General features: G+C 47.3%; 1 protein-coding gene across 1 annotated transcript in view; it reads left to right on the top strand.

The window, feature by feature from the left end:
- The first annotated feature begins 3,158 nt into the window (after positions 1-3,158).
- CCDC33 (coiled-coil domain containing 33) overlaps positions 3,159-24,626 on the top strand; it is a 136,444-nt gene continuing 114,976 nt past the window's right edge. Inside the window, exons 1-2 of the mRNA XM_006866491.1 lie at positions 3,159-3,468; positions 4,293-4,628. Of these exons, the coding sequence (XP_006866553.1) occupies positions 3,159-3,468; positions 4,293-4,628 (646 nt within the window). The remainder of the gene's footprint in view (positions 3,469-4,292; positions 4,629-24,626) is intronic.

The following is a 24,626-nucleotide window of genomic DNA, read 5'->3' as shown; positions in this document are numbered from 1 at the left end:
TCACAAGATAATTTTCACCAGGACAATCTTTGTTTGGTTCACTGTTATATTCCTAATGCCTAGAATGTTGCCTGGCCCAATGGTATTGTTGTTGATTGATGTAGAGTCAGTTTGACTCATAGCAACCCTGTATAGGGTTTCTGAGGAGCGGCTGATGAGGCTTGAACCACCAACCTTGCAGTTCAAACTGACCTTGCAGTCCAGCGCATTAACCCACAGCACCACACCAGGACTCCTGGCACAATGTATATTATATATGTTGTTATTAAGTGCTGCCCAGTCCATTCTGACTCATAGCAACCCTGGATAGGGTTTCCGAGAACAGTTGGTGGGTTTAAAGTGATGACCTTGTGGTTACCAGTCCAGTGCTTACCCTACAGCGCCACACCAGGGCGCATACATATTATTAGGTGCTGTTAAGTCAGTTTCAACTCATAGTGTTCCCTATGTACAACAGAAGGATGGTGTTCAGTCCTTCACCATCCCCACTCTTATTGCTGGTTGAGCTCATTCCTACAGCCACTGCGTCAATCCATCTTGTTGAAGGACTCCCTCCTTTGCACTGACCCTCTAGTTTGCCGAGCATTATGTCTTTCAAGAACATCATACATGATGACATCAAGAACATCTTACATGAAGAAAGCAAAAGATCGTTAGAAAGACAGGAAAGTAAGAAAAGTCCAACATGGGTTTCAGAAGAGATTCTGAAACTTACTCTTGAACATAGAGAAACTAAAGTAACTGGAAGAAATGATGAAGTAAAAGAACTGGTCAGAAAATTTCAAAGAACTGTTTAAGAAGACTAAGTAAAGTATTTTAATGAAATGTGCAAAGACCTGGAATTAGAAAACCAAAAGGGAAGAGCACATTCAGCATTTCTCAAGCTAAAAGGACTGAGGAAGAAATTCAAGTTCCGGGTTACAAGATTGGTTTCTATGGGCAAAACATTGAATGCCATAGGAAGCAGCAAAAGAAGATGGAAGAAATATAGTCACTATATCAAAAAAACTGGTCACTATTCAACCATATCAAGAGGTAGCATATGATCATGAATTGATGTTAGTGAAGGAAGACGTCCAAGTTGCACTGACGGCATTGGCAGAAAAAACAAGGCTCTAGAATTGACGAAATACAGTTGAAATGTTTTAATAAACTGATGCTGCACTGGAGGTCCTCATTCATCTAAGCCAAGAATTTGGAAGATAGCTACCTGGCCAAGAAATCCATATGTGTGTCTAGTTAAAAAAAAGATGGCCCAACAGAAAGCAGATAATATTGAACAATATTATTAATATCACAGACGTGTAAAATTTTGCTGAAGATAATTCAAAAACAGTTCTCAGGATGCAAGGATCAAACCAGATTCAGAAGAGGAGTTAGAATGAGGAATTACCATTGGTGACGTCAGATGGATCTTGGTTAAAAGCATGGAATTCCAGAAAATATTTACTTATGCTTTGTTGACTATGCAAAATCATTCAGTTGTGTGGATCATAACAAATTATGGATAGCATTGCAAATTCTGGGAATTCCAGAACACTTAATTGTGTTTATGAGGAACCTGAACATAGACCAAGAGACAGCGGTTCAAATAGAGCAAGGGGATAGAGAATGGTTTAAAATCTGGAACAGCATGTGTCAGGGTTGTATTCTTTCACCATAGTTATTCAATCTGTATGCTGAGCAAATAATCCAAGAAGCTGGATTTTATGAAGAAGGTCCTATACAGTATCAGGATTGGAAGAAGACTCATTAACAATCTGTGATATGCAGATGACACAACCTTGTTTGCTTGAAATGAATAGGACTTGAAATACTGATGAAGATCAAAGACTTCATTGTAGATTGCACTCCAATGTATAGAAAACAAAAATCCTCACCACTGGACCAATAAAAAACATCATGATAAATGCAGAAAAGATAGAAGTTGTGAAAGACTTTGTTTTACTTGGATCCACAACACTCATGGAAGTGACCAATCTCATATGAAAGAGCTCTTTAAAATGTTAAAGAGCAAATGTTATTTTGAGGACTAAGGTGCACGTGACTCAAGCCATGGTAATTTCAACTTCTTATAAGTATGTGAAAGACAATAAATAAGGAAGACTATAAACGAATCAATGCATTTAAATTATGGTGTTGGAGAATAATATTAAAAGTACCATGAAGTGCCAAGAGCTCTGGTAGTGTAGTGGTTACAAGTCGGGCTGCCAACCTCAAGGTCAGCAGTTCAAAACTACCAGCGATTCCACAGGAAAAAGATAAGGCGTTCTGTTCCCATAAAGATTTACAGCTTCAGAAACCCTGTGCAGGGTCACTATGAGTTGGAACCGACGCCATGGTACTTAACAACGACAACAACAACGAACTGCCAGAAGAACAAACAAATCAGTCTTTAAAAAAGAACACCCAAAATGTTCCTTAGAAATGAAGATGGGAAACTTTGTCTCTTGTACTTTGACATATTGTCAGAAAGGAACTGTCCCTGGAGAAAGACATCATGTTTGGTAAAGTGAAGGTCAGCAAAACAGAGGCAGATCCTCAATGAGATGGATTGGCACCGTGAGAGCAAATATGTAGCAACATACTTGTAAGAAAGGTGCAGGACTGGGCAGTGGTTTGTTCTGTTGTGCGTACGATTGCACAAAAGAACTGACTCTTTAGCACTTAACAGCAGGTCTTTCTCCAGGGACTGGTTCCTCCTTATCATGTACGAAGTACATGAGACAAAGTCACAGCATCCTCCCTTCTACGGACCATTCTGGTTATATTTCTTCCAAGACCGATTTGCTTGTTCTTCTAGCAGACCACGGTACATTCAATATTCTTTGCTAACACCATAGTTCAAATGCATCAAATCTTCTTCAGTCTTCTTTATTCATTGTCCAGCTTTCACTTGCATATGAGGCACATAACAGATGCTCAACAAACATTTGTAGAATATACAAATAGTGAAAGGGAGAGATGACTGTCTGCCTTTGTTCCCCTGGGACAGGTCCAGCTTCCTGGATTGTTACCTGGGTTCTCCACAAACAAACAGAGAGGGATGGGGTGTGGTCCTGAGGGCACGGCATGTAAGCTTTCAGACTGGGCCCTGGCTGGGACTGTGGAGGTAACGGGCAGTGCTTAGCCCTGGGGTCAGCACCCAAACAGTGGCCATGGCCATCAGGAGGCCAGAGCCCTGGGTCTCTGCATCTCTGCTGAGCCAGAGGCTGAAGGTTGAAGAGAAAACACTGGAACTGGAATTCGAGATCTTAAGCGTGAGGTTTCACGAGGCTGGCAGATACGCCCTGCGCCTGTCAGTCGAGAACCCCCTGCAAGCTGGCTCTGGTGTGGGGATACAGTTGCAAGTGAATGACAGGGACCCGGTCCCTACCTGCTCCACTGTCACCAATGTCATTGAACAGCAGGATCCTGGCCAGGGTCTCGCCCTCACCAGGAACAAATTTGTCTTCACCTTGCCCAAAGGTATGACGTAAGGTTGGGAATGGGGGAGGAAGAATCAGAAATCCCTGGCCTGCCTGTGTGGAGCCTCAGTGAAATTGGGAGGGTCAGAGCTCTAGACCAAATCCCAAACCTCTTCCTGAAGGACCTTGGGCAAATACTAGCCTGCTGTGAGTCCCTGCCTCCTTCAGTGTGACATGGGGACATTGGTGCTGGTCATACAGTGTCCAATGAAAAGGAAGTTAAAGAACAGATGAGAAATGGCTCTGTGGCAGCCTGACAAGTAACATTAGAAGCAGCTCTTGACTGGCCAGCCCTAAGCAGCAGGACTGTGGATGTAGACAATGGACAGAAGAGATCCAGAACAGGTGTAGAGGCAGAAATGCCAAGCAAGAAATAGTTGGTGAGCTAGAAGGAGCAGTTGAGCCATGCCTTGACTGTAAGGCCACTCAGGAAGGCTTCCTGGAGGAGGAGGAGCAGGAGAGCACAGGGGAAACCAAGTCCAAGGCCTTCCAGTAGCTAGAACTCAGGGGCAGGTTGAACTCTTCCCTTAGGCTGGTGTGGGGATCCAGGGCCATCTCACAAGCTAACAGCTATTTCTCTTCCACCTGTGTGCTTGAACCGGATGTCAGGAAATTGTGGCAGTGGTGGGGGGTAAGCATGGGAGGGTATGAGAAGAGGTTTCAGCATCTAAGTATCTATCAGGGAAATCCTAGCAAGCCTACTTGGCTTCTACTCAAAACCCAGGCAGCCCAGGATTCCCAAAGGCCCTGCCTGTCCTACCCCTGTTGGAGGCAGCAAGAACCCAGAGCCCATCTCTGAACCCATGTTCCTCCTCCCCCCATCAGGCTTCTGCAAGAACGATGGGCATCACGACGCACGGCTTCGGGTGGAGGCACTGAAGCTGGATGGGTCCTCAGCAGGGACAGCCCAGAGGGTGGGTGAGGCCATCTTTCCCATCTACCCTCGCCCAGACCAACCCCACACGAACCTCAATGCTCAGGACCATGAGGATTTGTACCGCTACTATGGCACCTTGGCTCTGCTCTGGCCCAGCACAGACCCCACAGGCCGCCACTGCGGAGACCTAGCCTACAGTGTGGCCTTCCATGTGCACCGGGCCCCAACGCTGCCCACCTCCAACTGCCTTCCAGGGGTCAGCCAGCAAGAGCCCCAGTTCCCCAGTCTGCAGGTGGGTGCTCATTGGGTCTCACCCCTCCCCAATGTAGAGGACCCAAGCTCTCAGGTAAATGTAGGCTGCTGCCCCCATCATCACTGAGCAGGCAACATTGCTTCCCAATCTGCATTAAAGGGCCCTTCATGCCTGTCTATGGCCTGACAGCTCATTTCATTTTTTCATTGGCTAACACTCCAAAGCTACACCAGAGTTTGTTTATCCACTCACCTATTGGTTGCTTCTCTCTTTTTGCTATTATATGAAGCTGCTGTAAACATTTGTGTACAGGTTTTTGTAGGGACATAAATTTCAACTCATTTGGTCAGACCCCTAAGACCTCATTTAGGCCTGGTGTGGTGCTGCACGATAAGCTAAGGACAGCAAGGTCGGTCTGAACCTCAAGGTCAGTGGTTCAAACTCACCAGTCACTCCTTAGAAATCCTATACAGGGTCGCTATGAGTCAGAAATAATACAAAAATGGCTGCCACCATATATTGACAGAGAACTTCCAGCGTTTCAAGCCAGATTCAGAAGAGGTCACAGAATAAGGGATATCATTGCTGACATCAGATGGATCTTGGCTGAAAGCAGAGAATATAGACAGATGTTTATCTGTGCTTTATTGGCTACACAAAAGCTTTTGATTGTGTGGATCATGACAAGCTAGGGACAAATTGCAAAGAATGAGTATTCCAGAACACTTAACTGTGCTCATGAAGAATCTGTACATGGACCAAGAGGCAGTTGTTTGAACAGAACATGGGAATATTGAATGGTTTAAAATTAAGTAAGGTGTGCGACAGGGTTGTATTCTTTCACCATACTTATTCAATCTGTATACTGAGCAAATAATCTGAGAAACTGGATTATATGAAGGAAAATGTGGTATCAAGATTGGAGGGAGACTCATTAACAACCTGTGATATGCAGATGATACAACCTTCCTTGCTGAAAGTGAAAAGGGCTTAAAATACTTACTGATGAAGATCAAAGACCACAGCCTTCAGTATGGGTTGCACCTCAATATAAAGAAAACAAAAACTTCATCGCTGGACCAATAAACAACATTCTTATCAATGGAGTAAAGATTGAAGTTGTCAAAGACTTCCTTTTTCTCATACCAACCATCAATACTCATGAAAGCAGCTGTCAAGAAATCAAACTACGTATTGCATTAGGCAAATCTGCTGCACAAGAGCTTTTTAAAGTGTTGAAGAACAAAAATGCCAGTTTGAGGATTAAGGAGCACCTGACCCAAGCCATGATATTTTCAATAATTTCATATGCATGTGAAAGCTGGACAGTGAATAAGGAAGACTGTAGAAGAATTGATACATTTGAGTTATGGTGTTGGAGGAGAATATTGAAAGTGCCATGGGCTGCCAAAAGAACCAATAGATCTGTTTGGAAGACGTGCAGTCAGAGTGCTCCTTGGAGGCCAAGATGGCCAAAGTTCGTCTCTCATACTTTGAACATATTGTCAGGAGGGAGCAGTCTCTTGAGAAGGATATCATGTTTGATAAGGTGGAGGGTCAGAGAAAAAGAGGAAGACCCCCAACGAGATGGATTGGCCAAGTGGCAGCATCAATGGACTCAAGAGTGACAACAATAGTGAGGTTGGCCCAGGCTCAGGCAGTGTTTTGTTCTGCTGTGCATAAGGTCGCTATGAGTCAGTGCTGACTCGATGGCACCTAACAGCAACAACAAATAGATGGATGGAGCCCTGGTGTGGTGTTGTAGGATTAGCACCAGACTGCTAAGGTTGACAGTTCAAACCCACCAATCATTCCTTTGACACCCAATACAGGTCACTGTGAGTCAGAACCAACTCCATTGCACTTAACAACAGCAACAATAGATGGGTGGAGTCCTAGTATGGCACTGTAGGATAAGCACTGAACTACTGACCCCAAGGTCAATGGTTCAAACCCACCAACCAGCCGCTCCTCGATAACACTATATAGGGTTGTATGAGTTGGAACTGGCTCAAAGACACTTAACAACATCAGTAGCCATAGATGAGTGGACTCCATGAGTGGACTCCTGGTGTGGCGCTGTAGGATAAGCACTGGACTGCTAACTGCAAGATCAGCCATTCAGACCCACCAGCTGCTCCTCGGAAACCCTATACAGGGTCACTACAAGTCTGAACCCACTCAAAGGCACTTAATAACAACAATAGATGGGTTGTCCTCAAGTCAGTTTCGACTCATAATGACTTTGTATAGGGTTTCTGAAAGCAGGTGGGTTTGAACTACTGACCTTGTAATTAACAGTCCAGTCCTTATCCTAAAGCACCACACTAGGACTCCCAATAGATGTGTTGCTATTAAGTGCCATCAAGTCAATTCCAACTCATAGCAAACCTGTATAATGTTTCCAGGAGTTTGAACAGCCAATCTTGTAGTTCAAACCAACTTTGCCATCCTGTGCTTATCCTAGAGCACCACACCAGGTCTCCTACGAGATGGGTGCTGGTTTTGTTGTTGTTGTTAAGTGCTATCAAGTCAGTTCCAACTCATAACGGCCCTATATAGGGTTTCCAAAGCCAACCTTGTGGTTCAAACCGACTTTGCAGTCCCGTACTTATCCTACAATGTCATACCAGGACTCCTAATACATGGGTTGTTGTTGTTGTTGCTGTTGTTAAGAGCTGTCAAGTAGGCTCCAACCCATAGTGACCCTGTATAGGGTTTCTGAGGAGCAGCTGGTGGGTTTGAACTGCCGACCTCGTGGTTCGCTGTCCAGAGCTGATCCTACAGTGTCACAACCAGAGTTGGATAGATGGGCTGTGGTATCCAATGATTATCTTGATTTGTAATTCCCTAATGACAGAAGATGTTGACTTTCTATATGCTTACTTTCCATCTGCATATCTTCTATGGTAAGATGTCTTCTGAGATTTTTTTGCCCATTTTTAAGTTGGGTTGTTTGTTTTCTTATTGTTGGGTTTATGAGTTCTTTGTGTATCTTGGATACAAAGTCCTTCATCAAATGTGTGTTTCACAAATCTTTTCACTGTGTCTGTGATCTGTCATTTTATTCTTATAATAGTGTCTTTCGAAATAGCTTTACATTTTAACTTTAATGACGTTGAAGTAATAAATATATTTTATGGGTTCTGCCCTTAGTGTTGTATCTAAAACTCATCACCAAACCCAGGATCACCTAAAGTTTTCTCCTACGTTATCTTCTAGATTTTGTACAGTTTTGCATTGAACATATAGGTCTGTGATCCATTTTGAGTTATTTTTGTGAAATGTGTAAGGTCAATGTCTAGATAGATTCTTATTCTTTTTTTTTTGGTTGTTCTAGCACCATTTGTTGAAAAGACGATCCTTTTCCCGCTGAATTGTCTTTCTCCTTTGTCAATGATGACTTGGCTGGATTTGTGTGGATCCAATTCTGTGCTCGCTACTCTGTTCCTCGGATCTGTTTGCATGTGTATTCTTTCACCAGTTGGAAGGGGTTTTATTTTTGCTTTGTGCGGTGGATGAATATGCCCTGAAACTCTTCAGTCCCCAACCTCAATCTCCATGTTCTTACCAGATTCCACTGGAGTCCGTGAGTGACCAGGAGTCTGATGTCTCCTCTGTGTGCCCACCCTCAAGCTCATCCAGCTCTTACCACAGCCAGGAGGGGCTCAGCCCTGAGCCAGGACCCTGGAAGTCTCAGGCCCAGGTGAGAGGGGGCAGGGTCTAGTCCTTGACCATCCTGTAGGAGGGTTCCACAATATGGCCAAGTCCTGCAATCAGGCAGTGTGTCTGGTATACTTCACAGTCAGCACCCTGGAAACTGGGCAAGTAAATTTCACATGTGTAGAAACCAGGCCCCAAGGGTACCTAATACCATCTAATGCCAACATTTTCTGTGATCCTTAGTGAAAAAATAATGTTGGGCCTCAAAGCTTGATCCATTCCCATGTTCAGAGTGCTACCGGCTTGAAGATGGTCAGTTACAGTATGGACATCACACATGACCCTGTAAGGCATGTACTAGAAGGGACACTCTGATGAGGATGCACATGTTGAATTTGGGAGCTAAGAAAGACTTCATCAAGGAGATGGCATTTGAGATGGAATTTTCATCCATCCATTCACTCATCATCCATCCATCTCTATCCATTTCCATTCATCCATCCATTCCTGTCCAGCCAGCCAGCCAGCATTTGTTAATTACTGCCTCTGTCATATCTCTTGTTAGGTGGGTGAGACTTAGGGATAGCAATTCTGGGGGCTGGGTGAGCATTTCAGGAGGAGGGTCCAGGGTTGTATGGCTAAGGGGAAGGAAAAGCTGGAGGATGCACTGAGGTTAGAATCGAGGGTTGGCAGACACGCCTGACTCTTGTATCACCCAGCACTGGTCTGGTACTGCGGAGGAGTCCCAATGGTGGGCTGAGTCTGGGCGGGGATAGAACCCATGGATGGGAGAAAATTAAAGGAGTCAAGGGCATAGTGACAGAAAAAAAAAAGGTATTCAATTCAGGAAGCACTGGGGAGTCACCAAATGGTCTTAAAGAGGAAAGAGACACCACCTGGGCTGTGGTTTAGGCAGATTAGCGTGGAAGTGTGTGCCAAGAGAACCAGGTGAAAAGGCCGGGCACCTGGAGACAAGCTCAGCCCGATATATGGGCCACATCAACATCTGTTCATTCATTCCTTAGTCAACCAATCAACAAATACTCTTTGGCCACCTACTCTGTCCCCAGCTCTTTTATCAGTTGGTGTGAGTTTTACTTTGGCTTTTTGGGTTTGTTGGGTGCCAAGGATATAGCGGTGAGTTTGTCAAATGAATCCTATGTGAAAGTCTGTTCCCTCTGACTGTAAGCTCCCAAAGTGCCAGGCTCTGTGCCTCCTTTTGTCTCTTGAACTACTCCTTTGTCCTACAGTTTATCACAGGACTGGGTGTGTAGGAGGCACTGAGCTTACAGAGAAGGGTCCTTGTTCTCCAGGTCTCCACCCATCCTGACCACCCCAAAACCAGGGGACCCCGTGGACAGACTTTCCAGGCTGCAGCTCTCAATGAGTGTGTGTAGGGGCGGGGAGACTGCTGCAGGGAGGGAGTTGGCGAGATGGCTCAGTGGCGGCGGCGGCAGCTCTAATTTCTGTTATTTAAAGCCATCATCTCCCTGCCATGCTCCCTCTTAAAGTGTCAGATGTCTGCTTCTACCAAGACAAGAAAATGGCTTTCAAGGGAGAAGAAAATCACTTCCCTCCTGGGGGGCTAGCAATCACAATCCAGACACCGGGACCAGGAATCCCCAGGGAACAGACAATGGAGAGGAGTCCTTTAGAGAATAGAGGGGCTGTGTCTTTCAGCTCAGACAAATTGCCAGTGGTTTAGCCTGAAGAATGGGGATGGCTCTCTGGTACTGCGATTTGCAGGCTCAATACACAGCAGGAGGAACAGCAGTAAGACCAGGCTCTCAGTGAAGGGTGGAGCCTGTAGGCTGTCCTTCTGGCCTGTGGGCCATCTCCCTTGGGAAGTGGATGTGGCCTAGAGCCACAGGGAGCCTCCAAACCATCCTCTCCTTCCCATCTTTATTTGTGGATTGGGAAAGTGAAGTCCTAGAAGGAAGGACTTAACCCAGCTCTCATTGGTGTTTAACTGAAGTAGAGGAAAAGGAAGCTGAAAAGAGGGGTGAAGGTGGTAGGAAGAAAAGGCAGCAAGCAGAAAAAGTGGGGAGAGAATTCTGTTCTTGGGGTGAACTCAACTTTAACAATATTCCGTTCAAGGCCAGGAATGGATGCATTCTGGGCTCCAGATGCAAATGTCTAGGTTGACAGCATCTCATCAATTGTATCTGTTCAGTGTAGGTCTGTATTACAGGCTCACCATCTGTTCTTCAACTTAATGTCGTGTGTTCTGTTTCCTCATCCAGAACTGATATTGGTCATAGGTGTGTGGCAAGGAAGCTGAAGGAGAAAGATAGGAATACAATGATGAAGAATGAGTACGGAGCAGGAAAAGGGAACAGTGCGTAACCTGGATCAGGGTTCAGTGTCTGACCAGGCTCAGTCTGAGGCTCTGTGGTGGACCTTGCTTCTCACCCATGGCCCACAGATTGTTGTTGTTATTAAGTATCATTGAGTTGGTTTCAACTCATGGAGACCCTATATAGGGTTTTTGAAAAGCAGCTGGTGGGTTTGAACTATAAACCTTGTGGTTCACTGTCCAGTGCTGATCCTACAGTGCCACACCAGGAATACCAGAGCCCATACAGATTGTACAGCCGTGCCAGGAGCCCTGGTGTGGTGCTGTAGGGTAAGCACTGAACTAAAAGGTCCGTTTGAACAGCAAGGTTGGCAGTTCAAATTCACCAACTACTTCTTAGAAACACTGTACGGTGTTGCTATGCATTGAAACTGACTCGGGGACACTTAACAACGGCAGCAAATGGCCATGCCAGGGCTGGTCACGGCATTCCCTGACTCCTGGAGACTGAACTGGAACAATCAAATTGCTCTGAACTAATATTATTAGAGTCTTGGTGTGGTGCTGTTGTTTAAACGCTGAACTGCTAACCACAAGGTCACGGATTCAAATTCACCAGCTACTCCTTGGAAACCTTATACAGGGTCAGTAGGAGTGGGAACCTACTTGATGGTACAACAACAACAAATATTGTGGCCAAGTGCACACCTGGCCTTCCCTTCTCCAGCCCTCCTGTATGTGGGAGAAGATAAAGAAGAGATGGTGGTAGGAGGGACCAGTCCCCAGTATATTTCCAGAATGTAAATTACAGACACCAGCACAGAGATCACTCCTTCAGCCTCTGACCCACGAGTCAGGTTGCAGAGGGCACTTTACTTCAAATGGGAGGTTAACCCTCCAGGTTCCCATCAGCCACATGCAGCAACCCTTCCCCAAGTCCACCTCTAGGCAACTTGCTTCCTGGGCAGAGCCCCACCAGACACATCCCATCCCCTGACGCCACCTGGCAGGTTTAAGACCATGTGGCTTGACCAATCCCAGCCCCCCAGCATCGCCCTCCCCAGGGTAAGGAGGAGTTTGTCAGACGAGAATGAGACAGATCGGTCCAGTGCTGGGCAGAGTGGGTTCCTATGGGTGAGGGCAGCAGCAGGGCCCTTTGGAATCATTCCCAGGAAACTCTTCAAGGGCCAATGAGACCTCCAGGTGGCAAAAAGTGGAAGAGGGGAAGTCTTATGGGTCTCTCCTCTTCTGACAGGTTTAAGGACGATCTTTCACAGGCAGGGCTGTTTAAAAGAGGGAAACTTTGGGATGGAAATTCCCAGGGATGAAATTTCCTGAAACACGAATTTGCAAATTCCTTGCCCTGAAGCCCTGGGAGTCATCCTGGGGGTTCCGTCCTCCCACACTGCTCCCAGCTCCAAGATTCTGTGCAGGAGAGGAAGAAGGGATGGGGGTGGGGGGCACTCTTCCATTTCTCCTCCCCACCTCTGCCCCAGCATTTACCTCTTCCAAACAATTGCAGTTTTGTTTCAGGGCAACCGTGCTGTTCCCCCAGGAACCTTTTAAATGACTTTTTCAAGGGTTTTTTTCTTCGTCTTTTTTCTTTCTTCCATTTAAAACACTTTTTTTTTTTTTTTTGCCTGCCCTAGAGGAGGAGAAAGGAAAAGAAAAAGCTAATAAAGCAGTCACCAAATGCCGAGCACCTGGCTCGAAGCCTGTGGATTCTGATTGTGGCATGGCACCAGCAGTCTGGGGGCTTCATTAAAGGGAAGTGGAGGGGGACAGAACAGCGACTGATTGTAGAGCTGCCAGGGGCTCCTCTGGAGACCCCTAACTGTCCTGGGTCCCCAACCTTTGTCTTTCTTTCTTTGTCATCTCTCTCCCTCTTCCCCCTTCACATCCTCTTCCATTTCAAGTCCCTATTCTACCCTGGACCCCAGGCCTGCACCCTCCCAATCTTTCAGGCCAGGAAGCTTAGGTCCTCAAGCTCTCCTCTCCTCTGCTCTGCTTTTAAATTCATTATGCCTTTTATTGTTCGCTGTTGCATACACTACTTCCATTGCCCTGGAGACTAGAATGAGTCTAACGGGAAAGGCGTACAATGCGGATTTCATTAACTTTACTGCCCGTTTAATTTCCTGGGGAGCTGGCACCCCTTTGCTCATGCCCCGCCACACTTAGTCTTATGAACCTCCCCTTCTCCCCTCGCCCCCGCCCCCTGTTCTGTGTCTCCCTCCTACTTTTCTAGTGTCACTGGCCCCATTTCACAGGTGGGGAAACTAAGTAATAAGAGGTGGGGGTAGTGAACAGGTTAGACAAGGACTCCCTGTCCCCTCCCAGGCTGATATCTCAGTTTCTCTGCACTGGGACCCTAGGTAACACCCCTACTCCTTGCTCTGCAGAGGTGGGCGTCTATAGCTCCATCAAATACCAAGGCTATGAAGCAGGTTAGCTCCTCCTTGCAAATGAGGCAGTTTTATGGGCTTTAGAAAAACACTCCAATTGTTCCCTCAATTACCCTGAGCGGATTGAATATATTAATCTCTCTCTTAACTTGAGTTAGAGACTCGGCTGCCGCCCCTCCCCCAACCACCAGCGACCATCCACAGGCACGTGCCAGGAATCAACTCAGCACTTCCCTGCAGGTCAGCCTCAGCCCAGACAGCACACTTTTGTTAAGGCCATGTCTCTGTACAACACACACACACACACACCCCAGATAGCTGCTTTACAGTGCTCTATCAATTTTCATTGATTTTCTCCCTTGCCACTACTTACTTGGAGGAGCCTTTTCCTTGAGTAAATGTGATCACATTTACTAGGGATGGGAGGGAGAGGAGTGCAGAGAGAGGGGGCTGCATTGGCTCCCCCTTAAGCTCTACAACAACTGCCTCCAGCTTAAACACACTCTGCCCCAGGCAGCTGAGCCCCGTTAAAAGCTATCTGAGGGTTCCCTTTGTAGCTCGGTTTTCTTTTATTTCAGGAGAACAAAGGCGCTGTCAAGGCGTACCTAAACCCTGCTGTCACTCACAAAAGGGGAGGGAGGGTCTGCGGACCTTGTCTCTGTAGTAGATGGCTGAAGGTACTAGAAAAGGTGGGGCAAGGGGAGGGTGGGGATTGGGGGCACGTTCTGCTCCCTCCACCCCACCCCCCACCCCCACACACACCAGGCAGGGAAAAGCTAAGTGTACTACAATTTCCCTGTAAGGTACCACCCTCCTCTTCTTCCTTGACTGAAATGGAAAACTTTGCAGGGGCAGCTGGAGGGAGACTCCAGAGGTCCCTGTGGATAATGAATGAGATGGAAAATACTTAAATTGGAAGTCCCACATTTATGTCCTTTGAAGTCCTATCAGGATCCAGGTCAAAAAATCATTAGAATGGGGGCATGGGAGAGATTGAGAAGTTAGTCAGTTTAGGGTGAAAGGCAGGTGGACTTGGGTTCAAGCCAGGCTTTGGCATTTACTTAGTAGCTGGGTGGCCTTGTGCAGATTCCTTAACCTCCCTTGGCCTCCATTTCTACATCTATAAAGCAGGAGTGAGCAATTCTGTCCTTGACACCAAGGAGGATGAAGGAGTTAATCCTTTTTGTTTAATGTTTAATGAATGCTTACTACTCTAGGATGGATAGGGATTCTACATCAGGGAAGGTGGGTATGCCTGGGTCTCATTTTCTGCACCTAGAAACTAGGGCTATTTCTTTTTGCCCAACTGCCCTTCCAGGGGAGGGGTGTTGAGGACTTGTCAGCCTCACTGTGTCTGGGGCCCCAGGTCTCAGGTTGCTGGATGTAGAAGGCTAGCCCAGTTTGGGTGATAGTCTGGAAGAGGCTATATTCACAGACTGTTATATCTGAACACACCAGATGGCCATGCTGCCCCTCCCCCATGTGTGCCTGCCCTCACACCCCCACCCCACCCTGGGGCTGGCGCTGACTCACACCTCCTGGAAACTCTGGAGGGGGGGAATGGTGGGAAGATAGAGAAGAGGGAGAGTCCACCTCTGATGTCCTTGAAGCCGGCCTTCCCAGCAGACCAGAGGCAGTAGGGACCAGAAGGGAAGAGCCATGTTTCTCCAGGAAGAGGGGTGTCCTCATTTACCCCCAATTCCAACGGATTCTAGAGGGTTGGGGATGTGATACCAAGAAAGGAGCAAGAAGGAGAGGTGGGGGGACCCAGTTATCACAGTCCAGGAAGGCAGATGCACCGCACGGGACAGACCTTTGTGTATCACAGACATTGACACGCAAGGAGGCATATGTGTGCACACATATGGGGGTACGCACAGACCCACCACATCCTCAGCCTCACATTCAGAGTCTCCAACTCACAAAGACAGATACACACAGACATGCCGGTGAACACATGGAACAGACTCACTTTTCCCAGTTTTGTGTCTGTACAGACCCTCACCACCGACCAAGTGCAGCCTCGATCAGATAAGAAAGAGGCGTCAGGCGTATGGCATGGGTGATGTGTGAGGTAAGCTTAAAATCCTGCTCCAAATATATCTTTAATAAAACTCACATGGCAAATTGGGGGGGACAGCAGGGATAGAAGGCTGATAGCCTGTCAGGGGTCAGCCCAGTCACCCTCAGACAGAGGTCAGGAGCAGCAGAGACCAGTCCTCTTCCAGGGATAGATGGAGGATGACTATGCAGTGTCTTAGGATCCAATGGCCAACCTACCTCTGCCTCGGAAGGTCATCCATCCATCCACATATCCATCCATCCACCCACCCATCCACGCATCCACCCACCTACCCACGCACCCACCCACCCATCCATCCATGCACTCCCCCAAGCTGGGAAGCAACTGAATCCACTCGGTAGCAGAGTAGGGACACTTGAGTAAGATAGGAAGGCAGGGAAGAAAGTTGTAGGAAGTTCTGATTTAAATCACTGCTCTGCCGTCTTCCAGCTATGGCACGTTGGATGAATCTCTTAACCTCTCCCACTTACAGCAATACTGTTAGTCCTAGAACGGCTATAACAAAATACCACAAAGTGGGTGCGTTCAAATGACAGAAATTGATTCTCACAGTTCTCGAGGTCTAAATTCATGCACTTTCTGAAGCTTCTAGAGAAGAATCCTTCCTTGTCTCTTCCCAATCCTGGTAGTCCCAGACATTCCTTGACTTGTGACAGCATCGCTGCAATCTCTACCTCTGTCAGTGACATGGCCTTCTTTCCTGTGTGTCTACCTGCATATCCCTCCTCCTCTTTTTATAAGAATTCCAGTCCCATATTAGATTAGGATTTAAACTATTCCAGAATGACCTCATGGCAACTAATTACTTCTGCACAAACCTGATTTGCCACATTCACAGGTACCATAGGGCTAAGACTTCAACATAATCTTTTGAGGGGGACACAATTCAACTAAGAACATTTGCTAAACAGGATTTTTGAACATACAGTCCCTTTAAAAAATATGGAAAACGCTCACAAAGTATTAGCTGTTATCATTCTGCCTGGTGACTAGGAACTTGTCAAATAGACAAGAGTCAGATGGTTGCATCCAAGCAAAAGGGGACAATTTAGAGAGGGAACAAGGAGACTTTCCAGGTAGGTACAGGTGAGGGGCCAAGCCAACTGGGGCACACAGGCAGGAAAGAGGGTTGAGACTACCTTCTCAAGCCTCATTCCAGAAAGAAAAAAAAAAACAAAACAATCTTTGAATCACTGTTGAAAGGCTGGCAGAGGCCTGCGGGTGGCATGGGGGCGGGTAGACATTATTTTAATCTTCCTCTTAAAGCATAATTGCTTTTTGACGGCGGGCGGGCGTTCCGGGAGGTGCCTCCCTACAAGATTGCTTCCCAAGCTCCTCTCCTGGTGGAGACAGGCCGGGCAGGGCCAGCTCTGAGCTGCATTAATATGCTGCAAATGTGATTTCATGGCCTCAAATGAGATTAGGGCCATAGGCTCTGCTCCCTGGGGCAGGGGCGAGGGGCTGCCCAGTACAGAGCAAGGAATCTGAGAGGACGGGAATGGAAGGATCTAGACTTGGCCTGAATAAGCAGCTTCCTGTAACTGAAACTCCTCACACCTGATGGCTACAGAGCAGTGGGTGGGGATGCTCAGGACTGTCTCCCACATCCCAGACTCCCCACATACACATCAATAAGGGAAAATGTTATAGAACACAACTTCTGCAGCCAGCCAGCTCAGCTCTTCTACTCCTGGTTATGTGACTTTAGACAGTTATTACTCTTTCTCTGCCTCAGTTTTCTTATCTGCAAAATGGGTACTACAATAGTAACTGCTCTGTGTATTGTTGTGACAACTGAGTTAAACACATTCTAAGTGCTCATTAGCTTTTATCATGAGGTGTGGTGCTGTAGGATCGGCAATGGACTTTGAACCATAAGGTTGGCAGTTCAAACCACCAGCTCCTCCTCGAAAACCCTATCCAGGGTCACTATGAGTCAGAACTGACTCGATGATATTTAACAACAACATTATTACAAGGTTCACACATATCAACTATTTATGTGCTACCAAGAGGAGAGGACCCTCAGGGCGTGGACGCTAGAGAAGGGAAGGCTACTGGGGGACAAGCATCACTGTCTTGAGCCAAAGTAGGGGTGTCTGAAGAACTAATAGGGAAGAGGAATGCACCCAACACTTGCTCTCATTCAACAATCAGCCCCTTAGCACAACTCTCTGTGCCAGGCCCCGGGGACATAGGGAGCACGCCTCAGGGGAGTACCTGTCCTAAGAAAATAGTAATGGGTTATGAGTCAGGGCAGGCTGAGGCCCAAGGGTTGTGTGCCAGACCACCTCCCCATCTCCACATCACTGGGAAGGTGCCAGGGAAGATTTGTTAGAACTTGTGGCAACTATGTCTTGAAGAAGCACCATGAAATATTCAGGATGAAGACATGGATGAGGGAGAGAGACAATCCAGGTAGCTGGAATACCACATGTGAAGGCCAAAGGCTAGAGAAAGCATGGCCCATTCAGAGAATGACCAAATGTGCTGTGTGGCTCGAGTGTCGGGTGTGAGACAGGGATGGAATGACAGGAGGCTGGAGGGATTGGGAGAGAGTTAGACTCTCTTCTGGGAGCAAGGAAGCCACCCTGAGGTGTTTGTTGAAGCAGAAGAAGAACCTGATTAGATCTATGGGGTGGAAATCAGGGTGGGTGGCACAGATTTATTGGAAATTGATTGAGTGTACCTCCTCTTGCCTCTCTGACCTCTGAGTGGGTCCCCTTCGGAGGATCCCCTTCTGCACCCCCAACCCTGATGGAAGAGAAGAGTTTCTTTATTGCTTACCCCTTTAGCCAGTCCCCTGTTAATGAGTTATTGATTTTTCAAAAGAAAAATGCCCAAAAGTCAGGTTGTATCTTTAGCAAAGTGACTCACAGCATGGTGATAAGACCTGGATTGCCCCAAATGAGAGTTTTGGTTACCGACTGCTGAGCGGACCCCTTCAATGTGAGTCAATAAACATGTCTGCTAATCACATGGAGGATGTGCTAGCCAAGGTGGACATGTGCCTCTTGGCCATCACCCCCAAGCCCCCTATGCAGTGCCTTAGGATCCAATGGCCAACCTACCTCTGCCTCAGAAGGTCATCCATCCATCCACATATGTTAAAGCTGGGGCCACAGGGCTCCATATTGACATGACATGACGTAAATATCCAGGAGAGCTCACTTCAGGGCTGTGTACCATGTGCCAAGCAGCCTTCTCTCCTCTAACCCTCACCATAGCCTGCAAGGTGGGGAACTGAAGTGCCAAGAGATAAGTTATTTGCCCAGATGCTTGTTACAGCGCCTCATCTGTCTGACTCCAAGTTGTCATGATTTGTTGTTGTTGTTGTTTGCTCCCCAACTCTTTTCTTTCTTTTTTGCCTACTTGATGGTTCTCTGCCAGGCTGATCAGTCCCAGGAGTCAGAGCCCCTGAAAATAAGGTACAGAAGAACAGATCAGGGCTATTGAGTATGCTTTGTTGGGGGAAACAGGGATTTAGCCCCATAATCATTTACTGAACTGACAAAGGTTATCCCTGCACATTAAGGGGCAGGGGATGGTCAGAAAACTAGCCCACCAGAGACTCCAGAATCCCACCATATGCCACTCTAGCAGCAAGCAGCAGCCAAACAGGATTGGCTAGAACGTGGGAGCAGCGAGCTGGGCACACACCCTGCTGCCGTGTGTGCTAGGTAGAAGTAGCGATCTCCAGACACCCTGCTTCTGCCCTCATTTCCAGGGGCCTGACCCAGCAGAGCCCCAGATGTATCATCTCACTCCCCTTACCACCTGTGTCCAGGGCTGCATGGCGAAGGCATCAATCTGGTGTCAATCAAAAGGTCGTGGGGTATTCTTTTGTCTCTGGGCTGGATCTTCTGTATATTGCCCTAGTTTGGGGAATGAAGAAAGGAGAGATACAGCTCCTTTCCTCAGAATGAAAAAATAAAGGGCAGTGTGGCACAGTGGTTGTGATGAGAGACTTTGGAGCCACCAAGCAGGATTCGAATGTCAGCTCTGCTGCTTCCAAGCTGTGTAACCATGGGCAAGTCCCTTCATTTCACAGAGCGTCTGTTTCTTCACCTTTCAAATAACAGTACCAACAATAACTCTTTTGGGGGCGGTGAAAGTGAGAATGAAATGGAATAGTGCGGGTAAACTCCTGGCATTCAGTGGGTGTCCACGGAATGCCAGCAAGGATGAAAATGCTGGTGTTGATTACCACCGGACACCAGAGGACCCGGCCTTTCTGACTCACTTAGCAGCTGCTTCAGTCAGGTCCTGGCAGGGAAAAGGAGGCACTCAAATTTTGTGACTAGGATAACATTTAATAGCATTTTTTGCAAACTGGTGGGTGAGGCTTAGAAAAAACAACATTGGTCAGAGGTAAAGTGTTGCAGCCAACCCCTCAGAACCAGTTAGAAGGAGCCCAGAAAGGGTTAGTATTTGGTCCAAGGCCACACAGCTATGCTTAAGTTTCCCACTTCATCCATCCCTTCTCCTCCTCAGATGTCCAAAAGAGATGGTGACAGAGTGAGGCTAGGGGGTCAAGGTGGAAGGAAGGACAAGGGAAAGGAAAGGTCAAGTCTGGGGGATCTTGGAGACACCTCTCCTGGGACATGCTGCATAATTTTTAAAAATAATCAATTGCAGTAATGTCGATTCTGCTTCATGTGAACCCCATGTGTGTCAGAGTAGAATTGTGCTCTGTAGGACTTTTAATGAATTGTTTGAAAGTAGGTTGCCAGGCTTTTCTTCAGAGGAGCCTCTGAGTAGACTTGATCCTCCAGCCTTCTGATTAGCAGCTAAGAATGTTAACCATTCGCACATTCCAGGGACTCTGCTGCATGAGAGGTTAGTACCAACCTAGGTTCAAAGCCCTGAGTCCCCAAAGCTAGGTCCCGGAACATAGCATGAGGGAGTATGGAGAGCCCATGAACCACCTATAAATCTATGATTGCCCAGAGCTTTCTTACTGCTAAAACAGCCCTGTACACAGCCAGGTGAGGAAGCAAGGCTCTGGCAACCCCTCCATCCCCACTAGCCAGCTCCTCCTCCGCCCCTTCTACACAGTAGAGTGGCTGCATTTAACCCCTGTCCTGATGTGGCGCTGTGGGCTAATGCACCGGACTGCAAAGCTATTTGAACTGCAAGGTTGGTGGTTCAAGCTCACCAGTTGCTCCTTGGAAACCCTATACAGGGTTGCTATGGGTCAGAAATGATTCGATGGCACTTAACAACAATCCCACCTAGTGTGTTGCCCCAAGTGTTCCTTCCTCTTTCTGCATAGCAGACTTACCTATTAACCCGGAAACTAAGCTTTACTGGCTCCCCCTCCCACTGAAATCACCCTGAGTCATCAAAGCTTGGGGTCCCTGAGCAGGGGATTTTAGGGAACAGAGTCAGCTCATTTCTCTCAGCTTGGGTGGACCCTTTCCTGGGTAAGGAGAAGAGGAAGGTGAAGTAGCCAGTGTTCAAACTGTTGTTAAATGGAAACACCACCATCCTTACCTCCAAGGCTGAAGGCACACTGCTGGAGGAGAGAGGAAGGAAGCAGGTCTTGGGGGAAAGTTAGGGTAGGCACAGGAATAGCTATCCTAGGGGTCCTTGTTCAGAGCAATAGGCAGTCAGAGAGTGAGGTGGTGAAAAGTCTCCTTAGGGGTCTGCTGAATGTGCAGGGTCCACTAAGCATTGGAGTCAGACGGCCTGGAACCAGCATCCAATTGCATTATCTTCTTCCCAGACAGAAAGGCCGCAGGCTGAGGGCTGCAGAGGCAGAAAGCTCAGATCCTAGACAGGCTGCTGGGTGAGCACAAGGGAGGCAGGTTGGGTGGGAATGAGCTGCTGGCAGGGCTGAGACTACAGTGAAGCCAAGTGGCAAGGTGAGGCAAGGATGCCGCCAGGTGGCTAGGGCAGACATTTTAAGGAGGTAGTCACTGTTAGGTGCCAACCCTGTACTTTCATGACCCTGACAGTGCGTGCCTCCTTAAAGTTTGCTCCCCAAGTGTGCTCTGCTGGTGCTCTACCTATGACCTTACTGCCCCAGTCTCTGCTCTAAGCAAGACTGAGCTGAAGGGGGAGAGGCACCTGAGGGAGGCTGGGTAACTTCCAATGAAGACCCTCTCCTTGCATGCTTCCTGCTCTATGAGCTGAGGAGTGTGGGCTCTCGGGGTCTTTCAGCTGGAAATACCCTTGAGCACCCAAATCCCAGGGATACCACTCTTGGCAGGCCTGAAGGGAAGAAAACTAGGAGTAGCCCCCTAGCTACCATCCCCTAATGTCTAGCTGACTTTGGACTGTCCTTTCTGTTCTAATCAAAGATGACATCTCAGTATTTCTGTCTCTAAATCCCGTGAAGATTTAAAACCTTGGAAACTTATACAGGGTTGCTATGAGTTGGAACAGACTCGAAGGTACTTAATAACAACCACAAATTGGGGAGAGCTCTGAAACCCTGGCTGAGGTGGGCATGAAAGGGGACAACTAGGAGACACCAGCAAAACAATAGGGTCTGCCTCGTACTACCAGGGTGGGCTTGTTCTTGGACCCCAAACCAAGGAGGATGGAGAGAGTCCCCACCATGAGGTCTAAATTAACTGGCAGAACCATAAGGCAGTCCACAGGGGTCTCCCAAACCTTCTCTCAAGCCCAATCCAACATCCCAAATTCCTTCTTGTCTAGTCCAGGATTCTTGCTCATCCTCCAAAGCCCAGTTCTGAGCTCATTTCCCCAAGAAGCAGTCTCCACCTTAAGTTAAATGCCAGTTATGCCTCATTCAGCCCCTACATTAAAGCACTTAGAACTGTACTGGGCATGTAGTAAGTGCTCAATGAAAAGAAGTCTTCAGAACAATTTTTGTGGAGCTCAGAATTTAACCATAATCTTTGGTTCGCAACCCAGTGCCATCATTGACCCCTACATGTTGTTGTTAAGTGTCATCAAGTTGGTTCCGACTCATATGACCCTGTATAGGGTTTTTAAGGAACGGTTGGTGAGTTTGAACCACCAACCTTGTAGTTCAAACCAACTTTGCGGTCCAGTGCTTTATCCCACAGCATCACACCAGGTCCTCTTAAATCCTTTCATTGTAGTCTCAATAATATAATGAGCACCCATTACCTGACTACCCACTCTGAGAAAAGAAATACCATCTAGCCAAACCCACAAAAGGAAACCATTCTTTTGAATGTCTGTTTATTGTGTTTATTATTCTGATTGTTATTCTTATTAAACCAGTGACAGACTACAGACCCCAAAAGGTCAGAATGGCAGCAGATCCTCTAACAGAAATGTCTGTTTTACCCAGCAGATTGCAACTCCTCAAGGGTAGTGAAGGATAGTTGGTGAATCTTGGTTGGCAGATTGCTTAGGGTACCAAGAGCAGGAAAGGTAAGGACCAGTACCAAACAGCAGGTAGGACATGGCAACAGGAAAAAGGAGAAGGGATCCTGACTCCAAACCACTGCATCTAAATAGGTACCTGTGTAGCTTCTGTCTTGCCCTGTGACATCACACAGTGTTGCCCAGGTGACCCAGCTGGGTGGAAGAGCCTACTGCTTTTCCAAGTCTGGGCAGAAAGAGGGCTACCCCTGCTTTCATCTGGGGAGTGTCAAAAGTCTGTTGCCTGGCCACTGATCCCCACCCCACCAGACGTGGCCCAGACCCCCTTATAGACTCTCCACCCACAGAAGAGCTCACTGCTGAGAAAGAGCCAGACCCCTTCCCCACCTACCCCACAGCTGGTATATAGCTCCCTGAGACCACACTAATGCTCATACTGCCTGCCAGCCCCAAAGACCCCAAGGCACTCAGTCTCGCTGTCTGGGCAGATCTGATGCTTGATCATCCGCCAATACAAGGTCTTGGTACGGAAGACTGTTAAATTAAGCAAGGCTGACTACTGATTCAGAGAGGATGGGGCGGAAAAAGAAAAAGGTGAGGCCTGGAGACATCGATCGTTTCTCATTTGAAGTCCTTTGTTTTGTTTGCTTCTAAATTATGACAAAAGCTTCCTTTCTCTGGGCCTCAAGTTTCAAAGCTGTAAAATGGGGAATGAGGTGGTCTCTGCAGCCCTTTTGGGTTTTACGTCCTATACATGTGGAAGCTGACTTGGGGTGTGCTCACAGGGGCTTGCTGACACTGATTTCCCTTACTTGATTCTTTCTGACCCCAGAGAGAAATGTAGTTCAGTCTAGGGCATAGCCTCTCCTCTCTACTCCCCATTGGGAAATGGAGCTGTACCCTTTATTGCGCGCCCGGAGAACCCACTGAGATGGCTCATCCACCATCTCCCAGGATACTAGGCTGTTGCCTGGCAGTGCCTATGCCCTGCTGCCCACATGCTTGCCCAGCCCTGGCTCTCATCCGATTGCATGAATTCCATCAGAGCAGAGGTTGCTAATGGTTTGGTCACTGCTGTATTTCAGCATTTAGAACAGTGCTTGGCACATATTCAAAAATCCAAACCAATTGCTGTTAAGTTGCTTTTGACTCATGGCAACCGCATGTTTTTCAGAATAGATTTGTGCTCCCTATGGTTTTCCATTGCTACAATCTTTGGGTAGAATGTCTTGGTGATCTTCATACTTGGAAGTAGATTTCCAGACCTTTCTTTCAAGGTGCTTCTGGGTGGATTCAAACCACCACCCTTTTAGTTAGGAGCTGAGTTCTCAACTGTTTGTACCACCCAGGGACTCTATCTGGTACATATTGCTGTTGTTGTTAGGTATTGTCCAGTCAGTTACAACTCATATGACCCTATGACAATGAGATGAAACACTGCCTGGTCCATGTTCATGGTTGTTAAGTGCCATCAAGTCAACCCTATATACGGTTTCCAAGGAGTTGCTGGTGGTTTTGAACCGCTGACCTTTCAGTTAGCTGTCCAGTGCTTATCCTACAGTATCACACCAGGGCTCTGGCCAGTCTATTGTTGTTGTTGTTGTTAGGTGCCATTGAGTTGGTTCCAACTCATAACAACCCTGTATAGGGTTTCCAAGGAGTAGCTGATGAGTTTGAACCATTGACCTTGTGGTTCAAACTGACCTTGCAGTCCAGTGCTTTATCCCACAGTGCCACACCAGAACCCCTCCAAGTCCATGTTGTTGTTGTTGTTAAGTACCATGGAGTCAGTTCCGACTCATAGTGACTCCCTGTACAGGGTTTCCGAGACTGTAAATCTTTACGGGAGCAGAAAGCCTCATCTTTCTCCTGCAGAACAGCTGGTAGTTTCAAACTGCTAACCTTGAGGTTAGCAGCCCAATTCTTAACCACTATGTTACCAGAGCTCCTTCCAGGTCCATAGAAAGTGCTTAATACATAGAAGTAGCAGAGTGACAGGTCTTATGCCAGGAGAGGACAAAAATCTCATTGCAATGACATCAAACAGTTCGATGTGAGGGTTCCCTTGTTGTTGTTAGGTGCTGTTGAGTCAATTCCAACTCATAGTGACCCTGTGCACAACAGAACAAAACACTGCCCCATCCTGTGTCATCCTCACAAGGATTGTTAAGTTTGAGCCCAATGCTGCTGCCGCTCTGCCAATCCATCTCATCAGGGGTCTTCCTCTTTTTTGCTGACCCTCCACTTTACCAAGCA

This window comes from Chrysochloris asiatica, unplaced genomic scaffold (assembly GCF_000296735.1).
Source record: "Chrysochloris asiatica unplaced genomic scaffold, ChrAsi1.0 scaffold00092, whole genome shotgun sequence".
NCBI lineage: Eukaryota > Metazoa > Chordata > Mammalia > Afrosoricida > Chrysochloridae > Chrysochloris > Chrysochloris asiatica.
Note: the sequence above shows the minus strand (reverse complement) of the source record. Positions and strands in the feature narration are given on the sequence as shown.